The sequence below is a fragment of the Rhipicephalus microplus genome, chromosome X (genome assembly GCF_043290135.1).
Source record: "Rhipicephalus microplus isolate Deutch F79 chromosome X, USDA_Rmic, whole genome shotgun sequence".
In the NCBI taxonomy this organism is placed as follows: Eukaryota; Metazoa; Arthropoda; class Arachnida; order Ixodida; family Ixodidae; genus Rhipicephalus; species Rhipicephalus microplus.
In genome coordinates, this window is record NC_134710.1 from 221,764,268 (window position 1) to 221,792,116 (window position 27,849).

The 27,849-nt window shown below is 48.3% G+C and overlaps 1 protein-coding gene across 3 annotated transcripts in view; it reads right to left on the reverse strand.

Annotated features, from left to right (window-relative positions):
* LOC119187532 (ras-specific guanine nucleotide-releasing factor RalGPS1) overlaps positions 1-27,849 on the reverse strand; it is a 99,357-nt gene that overhangs the window by 43,521 nt on the left and 27,987 nt on the right. For all 3 annotated transcript variants that reach the window (XM_037435670.2, XM_037435671.2, XM_037435669.2), the window contains exon 8: positions 1,806-1,952. In XM_037435670.2, coding sequence (XP_037291567.1) covers positions 1,806-1,952 — 147 coding nt within the window. The remainder of the gene's footprint in view (positions 1-1,805; positions 1,953-27,849) is intronic.

The window sequence follows — 27,849 nt, forward strand, 5'->3', positions numbered from 1 at the left end:
TTTCTAGAAAAATCAGAGCAAAAGTTGGCAGGTGCGTTTATTGCACAGGATAAATTTTATGAACACTTTTTTGGGAGGAGCAAAAAATACGGTAATGCAAAAAAAGTTAGGTCACTTACACTGTTTCAAAACAGCTTCTTTGTTGCACTTTACTCATCTTCGGTGGTTGATGGCACTATCTTCTGCAAGGGGTCCCCGAACCGCCCACGCACGCCATAAAAGGGTTTTGTGGCTATCTTTTTTCACAATCGTTTAACCTCAACAGTGCTATCTACTGTGATCTCGAGGCACCCAGAAGCGTGCACTACGACGCTACGGCGCACTTTGCGAACTTCGCGGCAACATCGTACAACGACCACAACGCTGCCATTAACACTGTAGCAAGTAACCAACATTTCAGCAAGCTACCCCCGAAGCATCAAAACAAACCGTCGATAACAAGATTAACGACAACATACGGCTGCAGCCTCGCTTTTACACAAGAGGTTCCTCTACGCACGAATAACAAACAAAGCGAGAATTGGGGGTGTTACCATGTTGCAGAAATCGTCACGATCTTTTGCGGATGACAAGCGATTCCTTCTGGTTTTCCAGAAACCTGCGACGCGATACCGACGAATGACCCTTCGCGACAGCAAATCTTGTCGTCATTGCTCAAAAATCGCGTGCACGTGGTTGGGCTCTTTCGTATTCACAGGAAGCGGCCGTCAGTTGGTGCGGGCAGCTTCGTGACCTCAGCACGCTGTGGTGCTTACCAGCTGCGACATCTCTACAATCGCACCGTTCGTGAACCTTGTTGTAGCGCACAGATAAAAAAGACGGGAGACGTGCTGCGCACAGATAGAAAGAAACACAATATGGCCCGCAGCAAAGGGCGAAGGGGAGGAGGGAGCAAGCCCAGATGGCCAAGGGGGATTGGCAAAATAATAAAAAATGAAAGAGATCCAACGGGTAAGGTGTCGGCTAGTAGGACTGGATGAATGTAGAGGGTGCGTGGGGGTGTAGGGGGTGCGAAAGTAGGATGAATGTAGGGGGTGCGATTATTAAGTGAGTCAATTCATTTGGCAAGTAAATACGGTATTAATTTTCCTGACAGGAAACTTAAAAGCCACACTGCAGTAATACCCACTTGATGCATAAGTAGGTACGCACAGGCGAGTAGCAGCCAGAGCCGCGTAGGCACGAGTGCAGAGGCTTCTCCGAAATTTAGACAACTACCCTTTTTCCTTACTCCACAAGCCAACAATCTGCTGTCACTGAGGCCTTTTTTTTTGCTCTCTCCTCCTTCTGTTCCTCGTCTGTTTGTTCCACATATACTCCTTCGTAACACCTTGTCGCTTTCTCCTTGGCTTGTGCAAATCATTCGAGAAGAGAACTCACTATCTCACTTGTTGGCGAGATTTCCAGCAACTGCATTAGAACAGCTCTTTGATCTTAAGGGACTGCAGAATAAGCGGTATGTGAATACATGGAGTTCTATGGGATAATAAACAGGAGTCCGAAAGGACTGCACTGTAGCAGGTACTGCACTATAAACGGTTGAACTATATGTAATCTATGCTGTAGTCCCCTTTGACATCAATACATTCTTGCCAGCGATTCACCATGCACTGTGTAAACATCCCAAGAAGTGCCGATGGCAATCTCATTTAGAGTCTTGTAGCAGCGGTGTGGGCTACTTTACAGTCCCAAAGTGTCGCTACCACTGCTCCCATTTTCTCTGCATGCTCTCATATCATTTGCACAGCAAGAAGCAGCTTTTTGAGCCGCCAGTACAGCTTTTATTTTGAGGTAGTAGTACTTACTTAGTTCCTAAGCTGCGGGCTTTTCTATGACCAGGAATGAAGCGAGGTGGCCTGGTGGCACTTCCTGAAGCGGGGCTGAGTTCTGATGGAGGTGCTAGCAGTGTCAAGCTGGCTTGTCGCCCAGGAGGCTCCAGGCGTAGAGATTCTCTACACAAAGCAAATATGGTTCAAGGAAAATAAAAACACAGCAAGCTCTCAATAATTTAAACTCATGAGGACCCCAGGAGATCTCATAAATAGGGCTGGGGTAATACAGTTGAACCCCTCAACAACAAACACCCCAAAGAACAAAATTCTCAGAGCAATAAAGACATCTGGTGTTTCTGGCGAACATCGATAGAGTTCAATAGATTTGCCTTTTCTCAATAACGAAGAGATTAAGAAGCACACCTGCAGTAACAAAAGTTTCAGGTAGTGACCTGCCACATTTTTTTTTTTAGACTCTTGAGCTAGCAGGAGACAGGGAAGTTCGAAAATTGAAGCACTGCTCATTCGACAAGTCTGGCACTTACATTTTCCCCATCAAGCATCGGTGTGACCATCGCTGTTTACATCAAGTTGGACGATGATGATAGCAACAAGACTTTTTTTCTTTTGCAACAAACAGTTTTTACAAACGCCCCTGTTGACTCGCGACGTTTTAAGTGACGACACCCAGAAAAGTGATGTGACGTCGACTCACATTCTTTAGACTATTTAACAGCTTGCTGCAGCGTGTCCACCCGTTCTCCCACGCCTTGTTTACGTGCAGTGGTTGGTCTTTTGAAATGACGCTGCCTTCTATTAAAAAGAGCAAGATTTTGAAGGCTTAAAGCATGACAATATCTCCAGGAGTTTGCCCCCTTGTGCAACCTGCTGTCTACAATATACGAATCGAAAAACAGCAAAAGATCAGCCACTACTTTACTTTAAGTAAATTTTGGTTGTGCGAAGTAGCTGATTAGTGTGCATATTTTAGTATTTTCACGACAACAAAATTTTCACAAAATGAAAAAAAAAAATCTTCTCCAGCAATTTCGCCATCGAGGGTTTTGATTGTCTACCAACTTGTGCTATAATATCTATTGTTTCTTATGGTGCATTCAGACGACGGACCGAATCCGGATTTGTCGTGGACGCGGACAGCTAATCCGCGGATTGTCCGCCTGCACGCGCATCCACACGACGGACGGTGTCCTAGGGGAAAACAGCCGGATTACCCTCGACAGCAGATTCGGCGCTCACCTGCGCCCGCTGGCAGCAGACCGGTTTGAGAGTATTCAACATGGATGCCCGCAAGAAGTGAAGCTTGGCTGCGATGTCTGTCGTGTTGTGACAAATGAACGAGTAGTGTTATTCTTTCAGGAGAAAAGGGAGTTGCCAGCAGGATATTCTTTCAACTACATTATTCCCCACTTGTACAACTTCTAAACGTGTCTCCCGCCTTTTTTTTTTTTTTTTTAGAAGCGGCACGTCGCCGGTTGCAGAAGTTGGAATATTTCACTACTATGACGGCTAAGAATCTCGCGTGTTAAGCGACGGCGGCGACATTTCCCGAACCACCAAAAGTGATTTCTGCATATTTAATCACCTGAGAACAAAGTCTATGGAAACTAAGTAAACAATGCTCAAGCGTAGATGATGCCGACCAGTCATGCAGCTGTCCGCGAGCCATGGAGGACATGCCGCGAGCAGACGAAAAGTGTACTGGTTGCCACCGACCCCAAGCTATTCCGCTGAAGTACTGGCTCTCCCCCGCCAGAATCCCGATGTGAGAAACAGGTTGGGTTCATCCGTCCGCGAGCCGCGCGGACGAGTCGCGGACGAGGGGAATCGCTGATGTGAGGTCACGTGACGCGCTGTCCGTCCCGCCACATCGGGATTCGATCCGTCGTCTGAATGCACCATTAGGGCCACAGCAGCATCATAGACAGCTCTTTATGATTGCCAGTGAAGTTTTCAGCCGACAGTGATTGTACTGATACTCATAATTACAGTTAAACCTGGATATATTGAAATTGACAAATTCCTGAAAAAATTCGTTATGAGTAGGATTTGGTTATATGCAGGTGCAATACAATTTGGAAAATAAACGTGCAAATTATACAAAAAAGGCACAAACGACAGAGCTAACCCCAAACATTTATTTTACAGTAAAAAAAACCTGTGTTATTATTGCCATAGCAATTATATGGACACTTTTGGCGGGTGTTTGCCGTCGCCACCATGTTCCATAACAAGTCCAAATAGATAACATGCCCCCGCGCATTGCAACTTTTATGAGCCCGTAAAAGAAAGCGCGTGAGCACTGCTGAAGTCGAGATCAAATGAGTCGGCCCATTCCTATTGCCTGGAAAATGCGTAAGATAACACCCCCCGTGTGTTAGAACTGCTGTGGAATGCTCAAACAAAAAGTAAACCACCCGTCTTGAATGAGCATGAAACAACGTGAGGAGGAGGGGGGGGGAATCACTTGAGTAGCAATAATGGACTTGGATTTTGAAAGCGTTTGCGATTGCTGGCACACTTGCTATCTTGACGAGTATCAGTGCGATTTCAATGTGAAGGAACAGTGAAAAAAGAGCATGTCCCTCTGGAGCGACCGTATCTGCTCACACCAGCGTTTTGTAGGAGTTCCGCAATACCGGATCCAAAACAGTTGGCTGGCAGCCTTATTTATTGAAAACATTGAAATTTTTTGCTATTGTCTGCATTGCATAGCATTGAATGTGCCTTCCTGTGGTTGCCAGAACTAATTGGCTAATCGACAAAGCTTCCAGCCTGCGAACTCGTGGCGCGACGCAAGACGGAAGCACATGACGAGTCAACCTCCGAAAATTCGTCATCACTGGTCTCGGAGAGTTTTCATCAGCGCCTAATCTGACATCCCCTCGGTGGTGACGACACAGTTGTCCGAAAGTGAGAAAAGTCCCAGTTTCGCCACAACAGCAAAGCAGTGAATGCGATAGCAACAACTTGGAATGTAACGCTGAGAATGGCAATTAGATTGAAACGTACAGCACACTGCTCACACACAAATGACGCATGAAAACAACATACACAGGAAGACAGCGAACTAATAATGTTTACCGCTCGACGCTTAACTCGCTGTTTAAACAAGAACGAAGCACGAAACACCGTCAAAGGTACAGATATGAGTGCAAACTAATAAGTGCCCCAGTTCTTACTTCGCTGTGCTTGAAAAGCGCACCCTTTCCACAAACGGCGCCTGTCCAGCGAGCGAAGGGATCTTTTTGTGCCTGGCAACTAAACGCAATCATTCTAATCAAAGTCGAAGGCACGCGATTCTCCCAATCAAAGGATAAGCACGTGCGCACAAGTATCCAACCCCCACCCCAACCCCCATTCGCTGGGCAAAGTATGAAAAGACAGGCTCATTAGTTACTGTATACAGTCGAGCCCGCTTATAACGAACCTGAGCGTGACACGGCATCCGTTCGCTGTATCCCGCATCGTTCGCTGTATCCCAAAGTTCGTAGTAAATGAAACACAGCCTTTAAAAAATAGTTACGAGTGAAAACACAAACTTTTTTTGCCCCAAAAAGTCCGTGATGCATGAGTTTCGAAGAGTAGAAACGATAAGGGCAGTCTTGAGCTCACTTAAAACGGCAGGCTGCTCGTTCGCCGAGGCCCATGGCATAAGCTGCATGAGGCGCTGGCTCCAAAGGTTCGTCGTTCTCGCAATCCGATTCCTCCAAATCGCTCTTGCCACGTACTTCATTCACAATGCCCCAATCCATGCACGGTTCCATAGTGTCGGCATCATCATCGGCCGTAATTAAATCATCGCAACACATTTCCCACTCGCTCTCACAGGTCAGAGTCGACGACACGCTGCCACAAATCGCCGCCGCAGTGGTCCTGTTCGGAAGCTTCAGGTTTGGCATCGGGTTCAACATCTCCACAGCTGAATACCGGGACGCCTGAAGCGGCAAGTTGGCTGCCAGATGGTCAACTGCTATGAACAAGCGCTCCGCAACGCACTTAACACGCGGATTACGCTCAAGCGAAGCGGTCACACTTTCGACGTTTTGTTGAGCAGCACGAAAAAGCGTGCTAGTCCTCCCGTCGGCCATCATGACCACACACACACACCAAGAGCGAGAAGACGCGCACACGCGTGGAACAGCTCTGGGCGCGTTTCCAGTCAGAAAACGAAACTAATTCGAGCTAGCGTGGCGGGCGTCGCAGAGCGGTGGAGACGGGCGAAGGGGTTGTGATCAAGAGAGGAGAGCAGACTTGCGAGAGAAGGGAAAGGAGTTGCGATAAAACATGGGGGAATGAAAGATTCCTTCCTCCGTGTGATAAAGAGAGGGGAGGATGCGGCGGGCGGGCGACCTTGAAAACCAAAACACACGGGAAGGAAGCAGGTTGGGTAGCTTGCTTGAAAAGTCCGCGAAACTCGCATGTAGAAAAACTTGAAAAGAGTGCCAGTGCGCGCAGAAGTCAAAGCATGGCCGCCTCATTCGGTGCGCGCGGCGGCATTCGATGAATCGGCAGCTGTGATAAAAAAAATCGTCTTGTTGCGCGGGCGGGTTTGCGTGACCTCACAAACTTTGATATTTCGCGATTCATTGCGCGCAAATTAACCGCCGTTCTCGCGCTTCCGCACGCGCGTGGAAGCCATGCTGAGATGAGTGCGAAGTTAGCGAGAACAAGTCCTAAACACGAAACGAATCGCAAATTGTCAGAGTCGGTAGGGTAGCGTACACGCATGCACTAGACGCAGACTATCGGATACAGTCGGTGGCCGACAATGTTGGCAAATGGTCTGGTCACTCCAGGCCGGTGACGCCAACGACAGTCATCATCATTATCATCATCATGACTACGTCCACTGCAGGACAAAGGCCTCTCCCATGTTCCGCCAGTTAACCTGGTCCTGTGCTTGCTGCTGCCAATTTACACCCGCAAACTTCTTAATCTCATCTGCCCACCTAACCTTCCGTCTCCCCCTAACCCGCTTCCCTTCTCTGGGAATCCAGTTAGTTACCCTTAATGACCAGCGGTTATCCTGTCTACGCGCTACATGCGCGGCCTATGTCCAGTTCCTCTTCTTTATTTCAACTATGATATCCTTAACTCCCGTTTGTCCCCTAATCCACTCTGCTCTCTTCTTGTCTCTTAAGGTTACACCTACCATTTTTCTTTCCATTGCTCGCTGCGTCGTCCTCAATTTAAGCTGAACCCTCTTTGCAAGTCTCCAGGTTTCTGCTCCATAGCTAAGTACCGGCAAGATACAGCTGTTATATACCTTCCTCTTGAGGGATAGTGGCAATTTACCCGTCATAATTTGAGAGTGCTTGACGAATGTGCTCCACCCCATTCTTATTCTTCTAGTTACTTCAATCTCGTGGTTCGGCTCTGCAGTTATTACCTGCCCTAAGTAGACTTAGTCTTTTACAACTTCAAGTGCACTATTACCTATCTCGAAGCGCTGCTCCTTTCCGAGGTTGTTGTACATTACTTTCATTTTCTGCAGATTAATTTTAAGACCCACCTTTCTGCTCTCCTTGTCTAACTCCGTAATCATGAGTTGCAATTCGTCCCCTGAGTTACTCAGCAATGCAATGTCATCGGCGAAGCGCTGGTTACTACGCTTACCAACGACAGTACCAGCAATCAAAAACAGGGTACGTGGCCGACCGGTCTTTGAAAGATCGTTGGCAGTGTGAAAACATAGGCCTCGTCTGGCGATGTGGGGTTTTCAGAGTAGCGGGGTGACAAAGGACGGAGGGGTGCGTAACAAAAAGTGGTCGGGGAGAGCAGCAACTAGAGGGGTGCGGGGGCAGAATCGGCGTTTAACAATAAGAATGTATGGGCACCTCGTCGATGCCTGATCGGTGGTCGAAATTGGTTTCCCGGGAAGTCGGCAGACCACTGACTCCGTTCGCTGTAACCGATCAGCGGCGCTCGAAGACGTTCGTTGTAAGTGTGATTTTGTGCCATTGAACCAACGTATATTTTGACGGTCATGCAAATATTGTTCGTTTTAAGCGAAAGTTTGTTTTAAGTGGGCTGTTATATGTGGGCTCGACTGTATGCTGAAAAAAAAAACAAAACGATGGCAATAAAAAAATTCGAACGTTTCGCGAAATTAGACATGGTTATCAGGGGCGAACCTCATTGTAACGAAAAAACATGCTCGATCTTACTAATTTTTCTTTATGGCTGCCTTGGCGCCCCCCCCTCACGCTTTTCAACTCATTTACATGGCAGCAGCTGTATATCACCCGCACCAAAACCATAATATCATTAGGAGGCACGCCGTGCTGTGAGGCTCCAGATTAATTCCAGCCACCTGAGTTTTTTTTTATATATATATGATGAAGACCAAGCTAGCTGCCAAAACAACTGAAGCAACATTCAAATCAGTGAACACGCTGCATGATCAGACATGCATATTATTCGAAATGAAACATGCACTGCAGCAAACGTGCATGATCAAAGTGGGCATAAAACACTTTTTTTTGCGCATCATTATGCTTTCAAAGGAGCTGTGAAAAAAAAATTCAAGGTGGCATTGAACCAACATTTTTGGATACAGTATCTAAAAACATTGCGTTGAATTACGATGCGACGTTAACATCCAATGAAAATCTCGGCAAAAGTGAAACTCCTAAGAAACTGAACACTGCGCATAGCAATGTTGCAAGCGACTCAACAGGGCAGATGTAAGTTTACGCTCTTCACACTGACCTCCAAATAAATTTAAAGCGGCAGGTGGTGGTGGTGGTGGTTTAAAGCCTGGTGGTGGTTTGCTGGCAGCTCTGAAAAGACACAACTGCCGCAGCAAATGCGCGTTTTATCGGTAGCATACATGTATCATTCGCCGTTACCTCACTTTTAATGTCTTAGAAATGCGGCTGTTCACCATTGACAAGAACAATGCACTCGCTCAAAGACCGTGTTTCATTTGCTTGGTCCCCCAATGGTTGTCAACTAATCGCTCTCAGTTCTGGTGAGATTCACATCGTGAAAACATTTTTACTATCCCCCCCTTTTAAACCAGTGGTTTTGAGATGTTAAACCCCACATATCAATCATCAATCTTTTTAACTTTCGGAGCAACTCACAAGTGACACTGCACGTGCAGGGCGACCTGACACCAGCGCGTGCAGAGCGCACGAATGTGCTGAGAGAACGCAGGCAGTAGGCGGGAGCGGAGCACCAAGTGACCGATTTTCGCTAGAAAAGTGGTGAAATTTGCGCGATGCAGCGCCCCCTGGCCGAGGTTGGGAGGCCTATAAGGGTGCGTCAGCGCATCGGGACGAGCTGGGCGCCGAGCCCGGTCATTTTTTTTGTTTTCATATATGTAGTTACATATACATATACCATGAGTGACAGCCGCGGTGGCGGCGATGGCAGAAAACCAGCGGAGCCTGTCCATATAATTGCTATTGCAAAAAAAAAAGCTGAACATTGTCGGGGGCCACACCATGCGCGCAGTGAAACTGTGCACGCGCACACGGCGTCGAAAAGAAATAGCAAACGACACAGACACGGACATAAATATTGCGGAAGACTATTCGATAAAGTGCCCTCCATATGCAGCGTGGCCCCACATAAGTGGCGCTAACTTAAAGCGTGGCACTGCCAATGCACAAAAGTAGTTTTCTATTTTTTTTTTAGTTTGGAGTGATGGGTGGGGCACACCCACACATGCGCCCGTGGGAGCGATAACGGTGGCTCAAGGGGTGCAGGCCCGCCTGTCCGCCTCCCGCTCGCCCGCGTGCAATAACGAGTGCTCGCTCTCGCCTGGTGCGCGCCGCCACCGCTTTGCGCTTCGTCGGCGGTGGGGCAGCCACGGAAGATGCATGCTCGTACCAAAATGCCAGAATGAGGAGCGAAATTCCTAGATTGTCCATAAAAAAAATTTGCTATAACAAGGTTGTCTTCCGCTGTTACTTTGTTACATAGAGGTCGCAAATACCCATGCTTCTATAGAGCAAAAGTGGGGAACAGAAAAAATTTGTTATATCGAGAAACTCATTATATGGAGGTTCGTTATAAACAAGTTTAACTGTATATGGTGGCATGCATGTGTGTGCAATTAAGGGACAAGATGCGCTGGGTCCAGCGACAGCTGGTAGCCCCTTTCCAAACTTGTAATGCTTTTCCACGTAACATTTCTGTACTGTGGCAAAAGTGACCTAATCTTTTGCAGTTTATTGTTGGGCCCTTCCTGAAAACACAACCGGCTGCAGTGGTCTGCTGTTAGATACCACACACAGATCAAATATTGCTGAAGACTTATGCACAATATCAACAGCAAAAAATAGGTCCCAATGAGCTTTTCTTGCACATTTGTTGTTTTCTTTCAGAGTGCTTAAAACTGATAAAATATTTTCAAGCAGGCCGGAAAGTGGAAATTTCAAACTGTGAAGGGTAAGCAGCATCGACCCAAATTAAACCAAGACCAGACCGTCTTATTTTTTTTATTTTTTTTCTTCAGTCAACATGCGAGTGCTGGTGCCCAAGGTTCGGCAAGTTTAACCACTTTGTAGGCACGCAATCCACTTTATGTCTGTGACATGAAAATGCTAATGTTAAAAAACCCCTGACAGCGAAAGTTTTGTTTGCTTGCAGTAATTTATCATGTAAATTATATTGTTACGTGGAAAATAACAGTAGTCAGTCAACAGCCTCAATGCAGCTCACCGACAACGTCCACTTCTTCACTCTCAGTCTGAGGCACCTTTCTTGGGTATGTCCCATTATGCCCTGTTTCAGTCAGCCGAAATCACGTAACACGACCCCCGGCGGTGAAAGCGCCGACCCGGCGAGTTTATGGGGCCACAGCAGGAGCAGTGTGGTAACGCTTGAGCCTTGATACGTGGACGATGTCCTTTGACAGCAGAGCAGAAGAGGTTGATGGATTATCAGGGACAATTTCATATGTAGTGTCGGTCACTCGTCTAAGCACGCGGTATGGGCCCGTGAAACGAGAGAGAAGTTTTTCTGAAAGGCCTGCACGTCGCGTAGGGGACCAGAGAAGAACGAGGGAACCTGTTGGAAAGTGTTTGTCGCGATGCCGCTCATCGTAACGATGCTTCTGCGAGTCTTGGGACGCCATTAATCTGCTGCGGGCAAGCTGACAAGCATGGTCAGCTCGGGTAATAGCGTTGCGTGCATATTCAGAAGTAGACTGCGCAGCGGCTGGCAGGAAGGTATACAACGGCAATGTTGGTTCGCGTCCAAACAGAAGGTAAAATGGCGAGTACCCAGCAGTGTCATGCCGAGAGGAATTGTATGCGAACGTCACGTAGGGTAGAGCAAGGTTCCAATCACGATGGTCGGCCGAGACGTATTTCGATAGCATGTCTGTCAGGGTGCGGTTTAAACGTTCTGTAAGCCCGTTTGTCTGGGGATGGTACGATGTCGTGAGCTTATGTTGGGTAGAGCAGGAACGCAGGATATCGTCAACCACTTTCGAAAGGAACGTACGGCTTCGGTCTGTCAGCAGTTGACGAGGGGCTCCATGCACTAAAATGAGATCGCGTAGTAGAAAATCAGCGACGTCTGTAGCGCAGCTTGTTGGCATGGCTCGCGTAACTGCATAACGGGTCGCGTAATCCATAGCCACCGCGACCCACTTGTTTCCGGAGGCGGATGTTGGGAAGGGACCGAGAAGGTCCAAACCAACACGGAAGAATGGCTCCAATGGGATGTTGATGGGCTGAAGATATCCAGACGGGAGTCCTGACGGCTTTTTGCGACGCTGGCAAATTTCACAAGCGTTGACATAACGACGTACAGAGCGTGAAAGGCCAGGCCAGTAGAAGCGGCGGCACACACGGTCATATGTGCGAGAGACACCAAGGTGACCGGCGGTTGGCGCGTCATGGAGCTCGCGTAGGAGTGTGGAGCGCAAGTGCTTTGGTCGTGACCATTGGGCGATAAATTACGCCGATATAAGGTGTGGTCCTTTAAGGTAAACATGCGAACAGAAGCGTCTTGCGGTGAAGATTCGAGCTGTTGTATTAGGCGGCTGATATCCGGATCGCGACGCTGCTCGTCCCAGAGATGAAGCAGCTGGGAGATGGAAAGGACGCAACCCCCATAATCAGTGCTCGTAGGATCGCAGTCGGCCACAGGGTAGCGTGACAGACAATCCACATCTTTGTGCAGTTTTCCCAGATTTATACACTACGGTGTAAGAATACTCCTGGAGGCGGAGTGCCCAGCGGGCGAGACGACCTGTGGAATCTTTGAGGGCGGCGAGCCAGCAAAGAGCGTGGTGGTCGGTGAGAACTATAAATGGTCGGCCGTATAAGTAAGGGCAAAATTTCGCGACTGCCCACACCAGCGCTAGGCATTCGCGCTCTGTGATGGAATAATTACGCTCCGAGGGAGACAGCAGCCTGCTGGGATAAGCTATCACGCGATGCTGCCCACGTTGTCGCTGAGCCAACACAGCACCTATTCCGTAACCGCTGGCATCGGTGCGGACTTCGGTCGGTGCCGTAGGGTCGAAGTGAGCCAGCACTGGAGAAGAAGTGAGCAAAGTGGTCAGGTCGGAGAATGCTGCTGCTTGCGAGGGACCCCAGGTAAACGCCTCATCTGGTTTGAGTAAATCTGTAAGGGGTCGAGCGATTTCCGCGAAGTTCTTGATGAACCGCCGAAAATAGGAGCAGAGCCCCACAAAGCTGCGGACATCTTTGGCAGTTTTTGGCACAGGAAAGTCCTTCACAGCTCGAACTTTTTCTGGGTCAGGCTGTACGCCGTAAGCGTCAACAATATGTCCAAGTATTGTAATGCGATGGCGACCAAACCGGCACTTGGATGAGTTCAGCTGAAGACCGGCGAGACGGAATACATCAAGAATTTTCGACAGTCTCTCAAGGTGCGCTTCAAAAGTGGGAGCAAACACGATCACGTCATCCAGATAACAACGACACGTAGACCACTTGAATCCATGGAGCAGGGAGTCCATCATTCGTTCAAAGGTGGCGGGGGCATTACATAGGCCGAAAGGCATGACTTTGAATTGGTAGAGGCCATCGGGTGTTACGAAAGCCGTCTTCTCTCGGTCCATGGGGTCCACGGAAATCTGCCAATAACCAGAACGAAGATCGATGGAAGAAAAGTAGGCGGCACCATGGAGACAATCAAGGGCGTCGTCAATGCGGGGCAGAGGGTATGCGTCTTTCTTGGTGATGTTGTTAAGATGGCGATAGTCCACATAAAATCGCCACGATCCGTCCTTCTTTTTAACTAATACCACCGGGGATGCCCAGGGACTGGAGGATGGTTCAATAATGTCCTTCGCTAGCATCTTGTTCACCTCCTTCTGAATTATGCTCCACTCAAAAGCAGACACTCTGTAGGGACGGCGGTGAACAGGGTTGGCATCACCTGTGTGTATGCGAAGCTGGAAAAAGGACGTCTGCCCTAGAGGTCGGTCGCCAAAATCGAAAATATCCTGGTAGGCCTCGAGAAGATGTTGTAGGGCTTCAACTTGCGGAGGCGGAAGATCAGTGGGGATCATGTCTACAATTTGACGGCTGCCCAAATGTGTTGCGAGTGATGTGCGGTGCGGTGAAACAAGGGTGTCTAAGGCAAGCACTTCAATTTGTGAATCGAGCAACGGACACAGGTGGGCCACGGAAATGCCTTGTAGAAGCACATGATTCATGTAGCCGAAATTTACAAGTGGTAGACAAGTTTTGTTATCTGTGATGCTGAGCACTGTATAGGGCACTGTATAGGGCACTGTAACATTGTGCGCAAGGAGTACGTCGGTGAGAGGCGTAGCGTAATAGTCACCGTCGGGCACAGCTGGTGAGCACAGAAAATCGATGTACGTCACAGTTTTGGAGGGCAGGTGAACAAAGTCGCTGCATTGTAATCGGCATGTAGGTTGGTACGGGGCGTCATTGATTTGTGGCAGTTCTAGGCGGAGCACACCAGTGGAGCAATCAATCGGAGCAGAATTGGCGGCAAGGAAATCGAGGCCTAGTATGAGGTCGTGGGGACATGTTGCAAGCACGGTGAAAAGGACGACCACTTGATGACCGGCTACGGTAAGTTGAGCTGTGCACATACCGACGACAGGGACTGTTGCGCCATATGCAACTTGGACGACACTGGTCAAGGGGGGCGTGAGGACCTTCTTCATGCGACGACGAAAACGCGAACTCATAATACAGACATGAGCGCCCGTATCTATCAAAGATTCAACAGGTGTGCCATTAACATATACTTCTAGGGTGTTCCGGTTCAAACGTAAGGGCAACAGAGGATTTTTGGGTAAGGTCGACAGGGCAGCTTCACTTCCAGAAGCTGCGCAGCCTAGTTTTCAGGGGACATGCGGCGGTTAAACGATGGCGAGGGAGAGCGACGACGCGTATTTGAACGAGAAGGGGACGGGACAGGGTGGCCGTAGTCCTCAGGGGCAGTAAATGCTGTAGACTCAGTGCGGGTCGGATAACGGTGGTTAGGTGGACGAAATGAGTTACTGTAAGCGGGGTACGAGCCAGAAGACATAGATGGCCATTGACTGCGGCAGTAACGAGCGATGTGTCCTGTGCGACCACAGCGGAAGCAGATTGGCTTATCATCAGCTGTTTGCCATTCAGACGGGTTCCTGGTTCGAATAGAGTACGGACGGCGATGTCTCATGTCCACAGAAGCTATCGAGGGACCAGTATTATCCAGGGTAGGTGCAGTGGACAGGATACCAAGGTTAGCGAATTCCTGGCGGACAACAGCCTGGATCAAGGCGACAGCTGGCGTTGAGGCGTCGAGCAACGTCGGTTTGTTGGCAGCCGGGTAAGCGGCCTCGAGTTCACGTCGTACGATGCGCGTCACGTCTTCGGTCCTAGACGGATGACAAGGAGTGGCTTCGCAAGACGACGTTGCTGCGGTGTTGGGTAGGTGCTGGAACTGCTGCAAAATGCGTCGACTCTTCGCCTGCTCGAGAAGGCGGCACTCTTTGATCACGGCGTCGATGGTCGTTACATTGGTAAATACAAGCAGGCTGAACGCATCGTCGGCGATTCCTTTTAAAACTTGCGAAATCTTGTCGGCCTCAGTCATGTTGGGATCGGCCCTTTGACACAACGCTAAGACGTCTTGAATATAAGTCAAGTAGGGCTCAGTGGACGTCTGTGTATGTACGGCCAATTGCTTTCGGGCATCAAGCTGTTGACCAAACGGGTTGCCAAAGAGGCCGCGAAGCTGTTGTTTAAACATTTCCCAGCTTGTGATTTCGTGCTCATGGGTCTCAAACCAGATGCGAGGGGTCTTGTCAAGATAGAAAATGACATTCGCAAGCATAAGGGTTGGGTCCGAGCCATATTGCTTGCTGACGCGCTTGTACATACTAAGCCACTTGTCCACATTCGCGTTTTCCTCTCTAGTAAAAGTACCGGGATCACGGGGTTGTGTTAGGGCGACGTACGGGGTTGCTGTCCTTGCTGAGATAGGTGGGAAAGCCGTATCCTCACCCGGAGCCATGGTAGCAGACTTAAGGAGGCGTCCACTGCGTAGCTCCGTTGTCAGAAGAGTACCCAGCACCTCCACCAAAAATGTTACGTGGAAAATAACAGTAGTCAGTCAACAGCCTCAATGCAGCTCACCGACAACGTCCACTTCTTCACTCTCAGTCTGAGGCACCTTTCTTGGGTATGTCCCAATATGCCCTGTATCAGTCAGCCGAAATCACGTAACAATATCATAAATGCTCCAACACATCATATAATTAATGCTAGCGGCGTTGATACACAACAATTTTGCGTCAGTTCGAAATGCCCGCCTAAATACTATAAGAAACTGGCGCCCCACTGCGGAGCAGCGCCTGAGACTACGTGCGCTCAAGCTTCGATGACACTGAAACATGCTGTCTTCAAATAGGGGGAACCATTGGTGGTAAAAAATGAAACGACGTAGGTGCTTTGAGTGTGTTCCCCTCAGAAAAAGAAAAGCATTTCTGGGGTAAGCAGCCTAAGTCACCTTGAGAGCAGTCCGACAGCAGAGCGAGAGGGGTGACGAACAATAGTCCGCGCTAGGTGCCAGCCGGGGTATCTTGCGCACCCCACACATGTTTTGGACCTCTGCAACGTCACAACGGAATATCCTGTCTACGTCAAACCACAGTAAATGTTGATTGCACCTGAATACTCGGATGAGCATGCACTCTTACTTTGAAACCAAATTAAAATATTTTCTAGGCAACACTCGCCACTAATAATCGGCCAGAGGTGCCACCGCATGCAGGACAATCAAACAACACAAAAACCTCGAGTTTCCAAAGTTGGTGTCAAGGGTCCTTTTAATAAGGACACAGATCAAAATCTTTGCCACCATGATTTTCAACCAAATTGAAAGATTGGGTACTGTTATCGATAGAGACAACCTTCATTCCAGGTAGAAACTACAGGAAAATAATGAATTTAATGCATTTTTTACAAACGGCCGCATCTAGCGGCCAGGCCGTGAACTACAGGAAGTGACGTTTGGCGACGTCAAACCCACCTGAAACAGGCAAGCCAATAATGCCAACCGCCGCTTGCAACCCTTGGCTCGCTGATTTCTCCCTCTGGTTTCCAGAACCAGTACGAACAGCACCAATTGTTCACGATTCCAAACAATGCATTCGGCTGAAGCAAAGCACAAGTGCTTTTGTGGAAGGAAGAAAGTGGAATGAAAAGAGAGGTGGAGAAAAGAAACAGGAGGACGGGAACTCGTGCACTCTGCGTGCGCCTCAGCGAATCTGAGGTCATGGCTCTAGTCCGCGTGAGCTCGCTGCGCGCTGACAATCCATCAAAAATGCAGTCAACTGTTAAAAAATATGGGAAATTAACTCTGTTTATGAAAATGGTTGCATCTTTTGAGTAAAATTACAAAGCTTTATCAGTTTTCCAATTATTGTTCAGTATCACTTCAAGCCAGAACTGACAAAGGCAACAAATATTTTGTGCATGGACGAGCAAAAAGTATGAATTAACCGAATTTATGCAGTGGAACAGTTTCAATTAAGTGGCTAGTGGCTGTAAAATAAACTGAAAACAAAGCAGGTGAACCAAAAAATTTAAAATTAGCTTGAATTAACCAAAAGTCTTCTATTATAAGCAAGACATTCAAGCAACAGCACCACCATTATGAAAAAGTTGAGTACCGTATTTACATTTACTTGCGTAATCTTCGCACTCGTATAACTCTCGCACCCCCCCCCCCCCCCCATCGCCCAGCAAAACTAAGATTTCTTTTTTTTTCTGCGACTAATTATCGCACCCCTGAAAAGTGCCACAAAACATAATGTGGTCTGCTCGCTCTAGCCACTGGTGATGATAGCGCACGTCATCTGGCGCAATCTCTTAGGCATCAAGCGTATAATTATTGCGCGGAGATTCAATCCAATCCAAGCCAAAGTGGCAAGTGCGCGTTGCAGCATGTTTTGTACATTGTGTCCATAATGTTGTTACGTTATAGTGCGATACGGAAGCGACACGGCTGCTTTCAAGTTGAAAGTGATTGATCATGCACTAAACAACGGCAACAGGGCCGCCGGAAGGCTCTTCGGAGTCGACGAGTTTTATGTTCGCTACTGGTGACAGGAACTGAAAGCCACCAAGAAGCGCTGGACCTTACGAGTCCCTAAGGCTGAGATGTATGAAAATCTTTATTTCGTCAGAAGGCAACTGTGAATGATTCTGTGCTAAATGGCTATCAGCCCAATACTGACGTCGTACGCTAACCTTTTGCAGGCTCCTGTTGAGTGGGCAACGCTAACGCTATGCTCGCAATGCCCACAAGCTTTGCGTATGGTATTCTATTTCTCGACTATTTCCTTGTGCCTTTTGTGTCTCAAATAAATCTTGCCTTGTGGTGAACCTGTGCTTTTATTGTTGAGGTAAGTCTTAATTAGTACTTCTCAAAGCTTGGAGTTAATTGCTGGTGTGAGAATCCCGATTTGCGGCCACTTTGTTTTCTTTTTCGCTCTGAACGTTTTCACAAAAGTTTTCCCTGCGTAATTCTCACACACCCGAACTTTCCAACGGTTTCCCGCCAAAAAAAGTGCGAGGATTAAGCAAGTAAATATGGTATTTCCTTGACACGCCCAGCGAGCTATGTAGTAAGCCATGTTTTCGAAAATAACCAAAATGCTTCATCCAAAAGACTGTCTCAAAAATTTGAAGGACACTTGAGCCTGACCCTCAAGAATATAACATGATAGCTTAATTGGCATCTGTTTGCAATGATTTTTCTATCACTAGCCCAGCTTTGCTTCTTGGTGGACACGTAAATGGTGCCACAAGGAAAAGACAGATCTTTCAAACTATGCCTACTGCAAGTACAGTTGCAGAGTTCCCACTACGAAATTATTCCTTTTGCAAGTTGGCAAAGTACCCCCTACGGGTCCATAAGACAATATGTGCTTCTTATGCAGCTGCACACGTTGATGCTATAGTTCATAATGAGTCTAATGACAAATATGCCTGTCTGCTTTACAAATTGATGGCCCTTTAAACTAACCACTCCTCACAGAATTCACATGTTTTAATGCCTGGGACTCTATGCTTCTGCCACACAATATTAGATGTGTTAATGACACTCCTCGCACTGCACAACATTCATACAGTGTTTTTTTCCTGAGCGATTTCAAGCCCAGGCCTAGCTCTGTAGTAGAACACTTGCTTGCAGCGCAGTATTCTTGGGTTCAATTCCCGCACTTACTGATTTTTTTATTGTTTATTTATTTACATCTATTTCAAATTTTCGCTAAGTGAGGACAACACTGATTAGGCGCTCTGAAACTACACCGAAACAAGGGTTTCTGCGAGCAGGAGCTCTTGAACACTGTCGTGTTAAGACTCCTGCTTATATGCATTAACACCCTGTGTGGGCGCTATCTCAAACATCTCAAACATTTTGTGTGGGCACTATCTCGAAATTTATTTTCTTAATATATGCAGAACAACAGTTAGGATGACTTAAGAAAGTGTTTTGACACCATATTAAAGAAAGTCGGGCCAATAGTTTGAGAAAAAAGTGGTACATATGTGTACCACTGCCTTTATGGCATGGCATAAAAAGCAGTACAGATTACTATATGTACTGCTGTTTTCAGGTATGTACTATCAACTGGAAAAAATGTTTGAACAGGAACATTATTCATAAAGTACATATTCATAAAGTTAATGGGGCTGTTTGCTTTTCAAATACCGTTCAATGAATAGTGTCACTTGGTAATTTGCTGCACAAGTAGGAACTATACATTTATGACAAGCACACGAGTAGGAGAAGGAGCACAGGCAAAGTAGACTTTTCCTATACCTCAGCAGATGGTATGACCAGTAATAGCAGTGACAGCTTTGACCATTTTTTTATTATTGGCATTTGAAGCACAGCAAAGAAGTGGTACACATTTGTACCACTGTCCTACAAAGGGTCTCTTTGTTCTAATTATACTTTATCCCGTAAGCTTGTTGCCAAGGTGGAAGTTACAAGATGTAAGCAAGCCATATAATTGTGTAACAAGACATATTTCTGTTTGGAAATGCCTTACGATATGAGAGAATACGAGAATTAATCCTGAAAACAGAGCAAGATAGTAACAAATTCACTCCTGCCAATGTGTAAGGACACGAATATAAACTGGGCCCTGGAACACTTTTCCAGCATGGTCAGAATACGTTGCCGACTGGTAGTCGAGCCACCCGAGAACAGGCGAGCAAAACACTATATGCTGCCTACAATTTGAAATCAATTCCTGAGGTCAGCTGGAAATCGTTCCCTCGCATAAACCCAAATAACTGTACCATAAACACAAAGCACTCGGCCATTGGCTGATTTGGGCATTGTGAGCTGCACAGTTACCATAGCCATCGTAAGACGGAGCCACATGCCTGCACATGCATTCGTGATCACGCTGAAAGAAATGTGCATGTTCGAAGAACAAGAAGAGAAGAAAGTGCTCAAGGTCATGACACTTTCTGACAAAGAGAGGCATCTTCTTGCCTACCAGTGATCCCCCTCGTTGTGTAGCTTTCAGCACGCTCACTGGCATCAAAAAGAGAAATCACTTGAGGCATGCGATAAATACTTTAAGTTTGCTTGTACTTGATGAATTTTAAGAATTTTTTCAACATGTTATTCGTGAAGCATCAAGTGGTAATAGTGAGACTCTTCCACCATAACACAGAAAAGAGTTGCAGGGCCCCATTAACACAAACACAAGTATTGGTTAAGAACTCACTGTGCATGATGATAGAGTGCATGATGATAACCTTATTAATTCAAAGCAAAAGAAACCAGCTTCAATTGGTGCTGCCACGTTTTGTTCGTTGTTTCCAAGCACTGCTGCTGCTGCCCAACACTGCAAGCATTGTTTGCTGCCGCGAGTTAGCTTTACTTGCTCAATACATATGCGCAGACGCTATGAGGTCACCAAGCAGAGGAGGCAGCGTGAATGAATACACAGTGAGGGATTTTTGCTCTTCCTGTTGGCTAAGCAGCCTCATAACCTCTGCAGTGCTGCAACCGGCTAGCGGAGAGCGGATGTACTACAGTCGAAACCCTCAATAACAAAATCGCCGGGGAAACCAGAAAATTTCGGTTTTGCAAGAATTTCGTTGCCGCGAATATGAGACATAAAAACAGTGATACGGCCAGCAGAATGAAAATTTATTGCCAGAAGTCGGTCAACTTACTTTGCCGACCCTTGCCATGCAACAACTTCAAAGCTCTCCTTTCGCACTAGAAAATGTGGTCCATTGCTACATTGTCGTCATGTGCGCCAAAGAAGGAGCGAAGGTTGTCCAGCGCATCCAAAACAACCCGCGGGCTGTTTTGGACGTGCTAGCACGTCGTTCCTGACCGCAGTCTCACTGTCAGTGGAGTTGGGGCTGAAGCGGACTCCGAAGACGTGCCGCGCTTGTAGACTGCGCACCCGCTCGTAGTAATCTGATCGTGCATCAGGTGCGGCTACTCGTAGTAATCCGACCGTGCCGCCGCTTACAGCTTCGTTGCTTGCGACGAAGCCACGAGTGCGCTAGCACGTCGTTTCTGCTCGTAGTCTCGCTGTCGGTGGAGTGAGGGCTAAAGACGACTCCGATGACGCGCTGCGCTCGTAGTAACATGGTCGCGCATCCGCCTACTGCTCCTAACTAAAGCGTAATTATATCTTAGGTGATCATCGAGCCGTGAACATGTCACAAAGTAGCAGTTTTCGAGAGCCATGTCCTCACGACGCACAAGCAGCGGACGACATTCTCCCGGAGCGAGCATCGGGCCAATGGCGAGGCGAGCTGAGGCAACATGGCGGCCACAGCCAATCAAGGGCCTCAAAACGACCTTCGAACACTTGCTTTTTGTGCACTTGTTTTTAAAGAGAGGAGCCAGCTGAGGCGGGAAAGTTAAACACGGAGAAATGCTCTTTCCGATGAGCCCAAGAAGCCGGCTCCCGGCCCCGCCATCGCGAAGCCATAATTTTTTGAAAATTGCTGTTTTCTCGCGATTTCCAGAAAAAGTTTCGCTACCTAGGTGGGCGAAATGAATTATTGAAGCACTTCTGCGCGGTTTTCAGTGTAGATATTTTGGAATCAGATAGAAAAAGGGTTCCAGAAAATGAAAACTTTATTTTCAAAAAATCGATTTTTTGCCATTTTTCGCAATCCCTAAGCCGCGTCCTCTCTTAAGTAAACAAAAATGGCTGTACCCACGCTAGCGCGGCAAAAGCAGGCGTATCCAAATTTTGAGTGCGCATAACACGCATACGAGCATATTTTCGACAGTTAACCTTTGGCGGGAGGGTAAAATAAGGGCCGCGCCATGGTAGAAAATTCGTTAATGTGGGATCGCTGTCCAAAAACATTTCGTTGCCACGAGATACGTAATACATGGGCTTCTATGAGCGTTTGCCAGGTATCCGGAAATATTTCACTGCTGCGGAGTTTTTGTACTCGCGTGGTTTCGTTATTGTGGGTTTCGACTGTATACAATAAAACCTTGTCAACTTAAAGTTCACTGGACCTGAAAAAAATGTTCAAATTACCCGAATGCCGACCTAGTGAAAGCGTCTCGATAGCAACAAATCTTTGTGATATCAGGACACAAATTTTCTTAATAAATTTGTAAATGCTCTACTCATTTTGCAGACAAACAGTGTAAAAGCCACAATTTTTGTCATTCTGCACATCACTCTTAGAGGGACACTTAAACACTTAAAAAGAAAAAAAAAACAGATTATGGTGTCATGATACATAATTTCGTGTGGCGAACTCGAAAATCAAGTCCAAAACATGCATAAACCAACGCAAATACAGTAACATTATTTTGCCAAAAACAAGGAACAGGCGCTGTGGCTGCCATCGCGAGTTTCGCCGCCACTGTGATTGGTCGAAGCTTTATGACGTCACTGCAGTAAGGTGAGGACAGCTGACTGCGCTCACCGGTACTCAATGCCGTGTTTATCTATTGAAATCGGGTAGTTGCTGTAAGTTGTGGGGTCTCGGCGAGGCGAACGCGCGCCTCGACACGCCACGCTCTTGGAGTGAACGGACACAGTGGACACGGTCGGTACAAAGCACACAACATACATACATTTATTAACTAATTTAGACGACGATATTGTCCGCCGAATGATACACCAATTTCAACTAACTCGCTACCATACAAACAACATAACCCAGTGACACACTAAACACACAATAACATGATGAACACACACTAACACACTCAACACACTAGCACATACCCAAGACGGCGTCGCCAACGCCTGACTTTCCACGTGGGACCCCGGCGCAAAGCCCGCGGTGCCGAGCACCGGGGACCCGCGCTACAGACAACCGTTCGCGGCAGCCGCCACGCGCAGAAGAGACTCGCTCAACGCTCGCCCACCACCAAGGCCCGCCTTCCGCCAGGGGCCACCACCGGCGCTACCACTCTACCAACAGTGGTACTCAAAGCGAACACAACGCCATCTATCGCCCGGTGGTGGTCACCACCGAAATAACGCCCTGGGGCGAGACACGTGCGCCACGCGGCGCAGACAACTTTACAGGGGGGGGGGGGTGTCAGCACCCCCACATTCCCCCAACCTTAAATCAAACCATATCCCGAAATCAGAAATTAGCTCCACAAGCTTTAACAAAAAAATGATATCGCACGACCATAATGTCCTTGCACCACGACACCGCCGCAGGTCGACACTGCTGCACTGTCCGGCTAGACTTCACCTCAACACCGGCCCCGCAACCGCAACGTTGCCGTCGGCGCGACGATCCGTCGCTAGCGCCGACACGTCTTCCAGTTGCGACCAGCACTCACGAGGGCGCCGGACTGCAGGCAGTTGCGCAGGTCCCAGGCATCTTCATCGCCCGAACTCACGACCGCATTCCTGGCCAGCGACGCTGACGATGTGCAGGACAACCGGCCGTGGATGACATCCCTCCCGCTGAATACATCAACAAAAAACAAAACTCGAAAGAAACAAAGGAGCGCGGCCCCGGGGAGGGAGCTTCAGGCTTTTCGGCCACGTGGTACGGTGGTTAGTACTGCTAGCTAATACATCGGTGGCGGCCGAGACGCCCATCAAAATAAAAACAAAAATCACTTTTCCTAACTCGTGCTCACAAGAAAAAAAAAGTGAGGGAAGCAGAGCGCAACACCTCAACGCTACGATCCACCTAGTTGTGCCACGTGCGACAGGCGGCTGCGCAGAGTCTTAGGCCTAATGAGTCGCTCGGCAACAACCGGCATCCACCCAGCACCCAGCCTAGGCGCAGAAGAGGCAGCCGCGAGGAGACGTCCACTCTGTGAGGTGGCCCTATCGCTCGCCGCACACAGCAGCTTACCGTGCGAATGGCGTCCACCGCCCCGGGCGGTGTCACGACGCCCCGGCGTCGAGCCGCAATACAAGTCAGCAACGACGCCCGGCTTCCTGAGCCCAAAGAGATAGAAGAAGCTATTTACAGAAAATCGGACCACCCACGAGGCTTCCGTACTCACTCGCTTCGGGCCTGGCCTACAAACCACGTGCTCTAGGCCTTGCTCACCCCAGGATGCGGACCGCATGGCTCTCGTCCTAATTCAACAACGTTTTTGAAAACTAACAAAAAAAAATAACAACACTTGCGAGCAAAAAAAAAATAAATAGAGTCAACTTGCCGACAAATTGAAACACGTTACAAAACCAATCTCCTCGCTTCTCAACAAAGCACACCACCGACGCTAGCAAAGAAGTCCCCCCTAGGCCTACTCTACTCCGGCTCTAACAAAATCCCTGTACTGAACCGCAAAAACTGTCGTCCGATTCTTCAAGAGCTCCACGTTGGGCAGCCAGTGTGGGGGTCTCGGCGAGGCGAACGAGCGCCTCGACACGCCACGCTCTTGGAGTGAACGGACACAGTGGACACGGTCGGTACAAAGCACACAACATACATACATTTATTAACTAATTTAGACGACGATATCGTCCGCCGAATGATACACCAATTTCAACTAACTCGCTACCATACAAACAACATAACCCAGTGACACACTAAACACACAATAACATGATGAACACACACTAACACACTCAACACACTAGCACATACCCAAGACGGCGTCGCCAACGCCTGACTTTCCACGTGGGACCCCGGCGCGAAGCCCGCGGTGCCGAGCACCGGGGACCCGCGCTACAGACAACCGTTCGCGGCAGCCGCCACGCGCAGAAGAGACTCGCTCAACGCTCGCCCACCACCAAGGCCCGCCTTCCGCCAGGGGCCACCACCGGCGCTACCACTCTACCAACAGTGGTACTCAAAGCGAACACAACGCCATCTATCGCCCGGTGGTGGTCACCACCGAAATAACGCCCTGGGGCGAGACACGTGCGCCACGCGGCGCAGACAACTTTACAGGGGGGGAGGGGGTGTCAGCACCCCCACAAAGTATGGCAAACTGGGAAAGTCGGAGCGAGTTCGCTGTACATCAGTAAATGTTCGAGCTGGTCGCCATGTTCAGGCCGGTCGTCCCAACCAGCCACCTTCACCAGTGTCAGAAACAGACTGGTATGTATGAGATGCATGCCAGTGCTTACCGTATTTTCGCGCGTATAACCCGCACCAAAAGCCCAAAAATTTCAGTGGCAAAGTGGAGATGCGCTTATTACGCGGGGTTTTTCCTATAGTACTGCTTCACAGCAATGCGTGTTGTGCTGTGAAGCCCCTTAACAGTGTAGCGAAGGCTACGGAGACGGTTTCCGCAAATTCGTGTTGCTCCGCAAGTAGCACGGCAGCTTGCGGCTGATTTTGGTTTCGCTTGCTTGCATCGTTGAAGCGTTTAGAAAAACATTTGGGGAGAGACAATTCGATTTTTCAGTGTAAAATCTCACTGTCACACCACAAGTATATTTTTTGGACGTTCGCGGCCGCTCAGTGACCCTCCACATGTCCCTACGTCACGGACGCCATGTTTACTCTTGGAAAGGGCTTGCCGAAAAGGTGGTGCTGTCTAAGAAAGTTCCATAATAAATAAAGTAAGTTCCATAATAAATAAAGCAATATTTATTTCAGCAAGGCAAATGAGATATTATAGTGCCTATAGAGATATTATCAGTTAATTAATGTACTACTTTTTAACGCGGTAGCAGGCATGCATTTCGTTTCTGTTGTTTCCAGGGTGCTGTTACAGTATACTAGAAGGGGTAGTGCTGTCAAGTTATCGCCGAGTGTGAGCGCTCTTTACCTCGCTGATACTGCTAGTTCTCCACATCTCGACCCGTTCGCCAAGCCTAAGTCGATCTGTTCTGTCACCATGAGTAGCGTACGGCGGCAGGCCTTCACGGCACAGCAAAAGCTTAAGATCCTCGCCGTCACCGAGAAATTTGGAAATCGCAAAGCGGGAAGACGGCACGATGTGGACGAGTCCTGCGTGCGATTGTGGAGAAAGAAGAAAGAGAGCCTACAAGCCGCGCACCGCGACCGTAGGTCATTTCGTGGCCCCAAGACCGGTGCCTACCCTGAGCTGGAGGCGGAGCTAGTAAAGTTCATCGAAGATGTGAGAAGCAGGGGTCACGTTCTATCGACCGAGATGGCCTAAGTGGAAGCGCCGCGCACCGCGACCGTAGGTCATTTCGTGGCCCCAAAACCGGTGCCTACCCTGAGCTGGAGGCGGAGCTAGTAAAGTTCATCGAAGATGTGAGAAGCAGGGGTCACGTTGTATCGACCGAGATGGCCCAAGTGGAAGCGCGGTGACTTTCGAAGGAGCTAGGCCTACCTCAAGAGTTCCGTGCGAGCCGCGGATGGCTGCACCGCTTTATGAAGCGGCAAGGGCTCTCAATCAGATGGCGGACTAGAATATGTCAACGCTTGCCGGTTTCTTATGAGGAGAAACTGCTCAAGTACCAGAGATATGTAACTGGCCTGCGAAAGCAGCACAATTACATTTTCTCGCAAATCGGCAATGCGGATGAAACTCGTGTTTATTTTGAAATGCCGTTGGACTCAACGACTGAGAAGACGGGCAGCAGTTTGGTGAGCGTGCTGACCGGCGGGAACACGAAACTGCGCATCACAGTCTTGCTTTGTGCCCTCGCCGACAGCACGCAACTGCGACCGTACGTCATCTTGAAAAGAAAAATTCTACCAAAGGTTCATTTGCCTGCCGGTGTGGTGGTGCGCGCACACGAGAACGCGTGGATGAACAGTGACTTGTTCGTAGACTGGATCAAGACGGTATGGGAGAAGAGGCCCGGTGCGATGCTCGCAAAGAGGTTCGTGCTCGTTCTTGACTCGTTCCGCGGCCGCACAACTGAGGAAGTGAAGGACCGCTTTTAACGCAACGGCACCGAATTAGTTGTTATACCCGGTGGAATGACGTCAATGTTGCAGCCTCTAGATGTGTCGCTTAACAAGCCCTTCAAAGCGCATGTCAAGCACTATTACGCCGTGTGGATGGTCGAAGGCTGCTATGACTTGACGCCGACAGGACGAGTCTGAAGGCCTGATATTGCCCTATTTTGCAAGTGCATTCTCGAGGCATGGAAAGCCATTCCTGGTGAGATGGTGCCAAAAAGTTTCAAGAAATGCTGCATCACAAACAACATGAATGGAGATGACCTTGTGCATAATAGTGAGGACTGCGGCTCAAGTGATAGCTCTAGCGAGAGCAGCGACAGTGACTGAGTTGTGACTGGCCTTGCAGACAGCATATTCTGCTTGCTAAATAAAGCTTTTTCTGTCTACATATGTGCTATGTTGCTTGAGCAGTAGCTTTTCTACAGCCTTTCCTGCATATCAAATGTGCGGGCGATGCGCGAGATTTTTTTTTTTCTTTCTCGGTGAGCTGAAAGTGGGGGTGCAGATTATATGCAGGGGCGGGTGATACGCGCAAAAATACGGTAATTTAACTGTAGTAAACTCTTACAAATAATACGATTATCAGTGGACATCAAATTCGATAAGAAACAGCAACATCAGCACTAGCTTTTAGTCGCGAAATGGCCCGGTTTGCGCTAGGCGCGGGCAGCGTGCAGGAAAATCAGCTGTTCATGAATTTCACTACTTTGAGTGCATCGTTGTAGTCAGTATCGTACTTTGTAGCGGGCAAGGCGCACACGAGTCAAAATGCTACCGCGAGAAAAAAAGAAAGAGCCAGACGAGTGCCGCTCTTGCCTCAGTGGTGATATGTGCTCTGAACTAAGCTGAAAATTGCACAAGAATAGTCTGGCTCATATATTGCAGTTTTGTTTTTTTACAATACTGTCGCTTTTTTTAAATTCTGCCCAGTACTATGTACATTGATAACGTGTTAAAATGAAAATGGTATATTAGCTGCGCTAGAAGCATGCGATTGTCGTGTAGAATAACTGATTTCGATTATGCATACTGATGTCTTCGTACACGTGTTTACACCATAAGTGCTCATGCCCGCACTGTGTGCAAATGAGAAAAAAGGAGAAGTACTACTGGTGCCTCGAAATTCGGCAGATTCGCGACCACCACAGCTCGCTTCATCTCGTAGGTTTCAAGTATTTTCTTTTAACTGCAGCGACCCATTTTGCAGCCATCTTCTGATCCCGAGGAAACCTGTGAAAAGCGACCTCATCGCGACC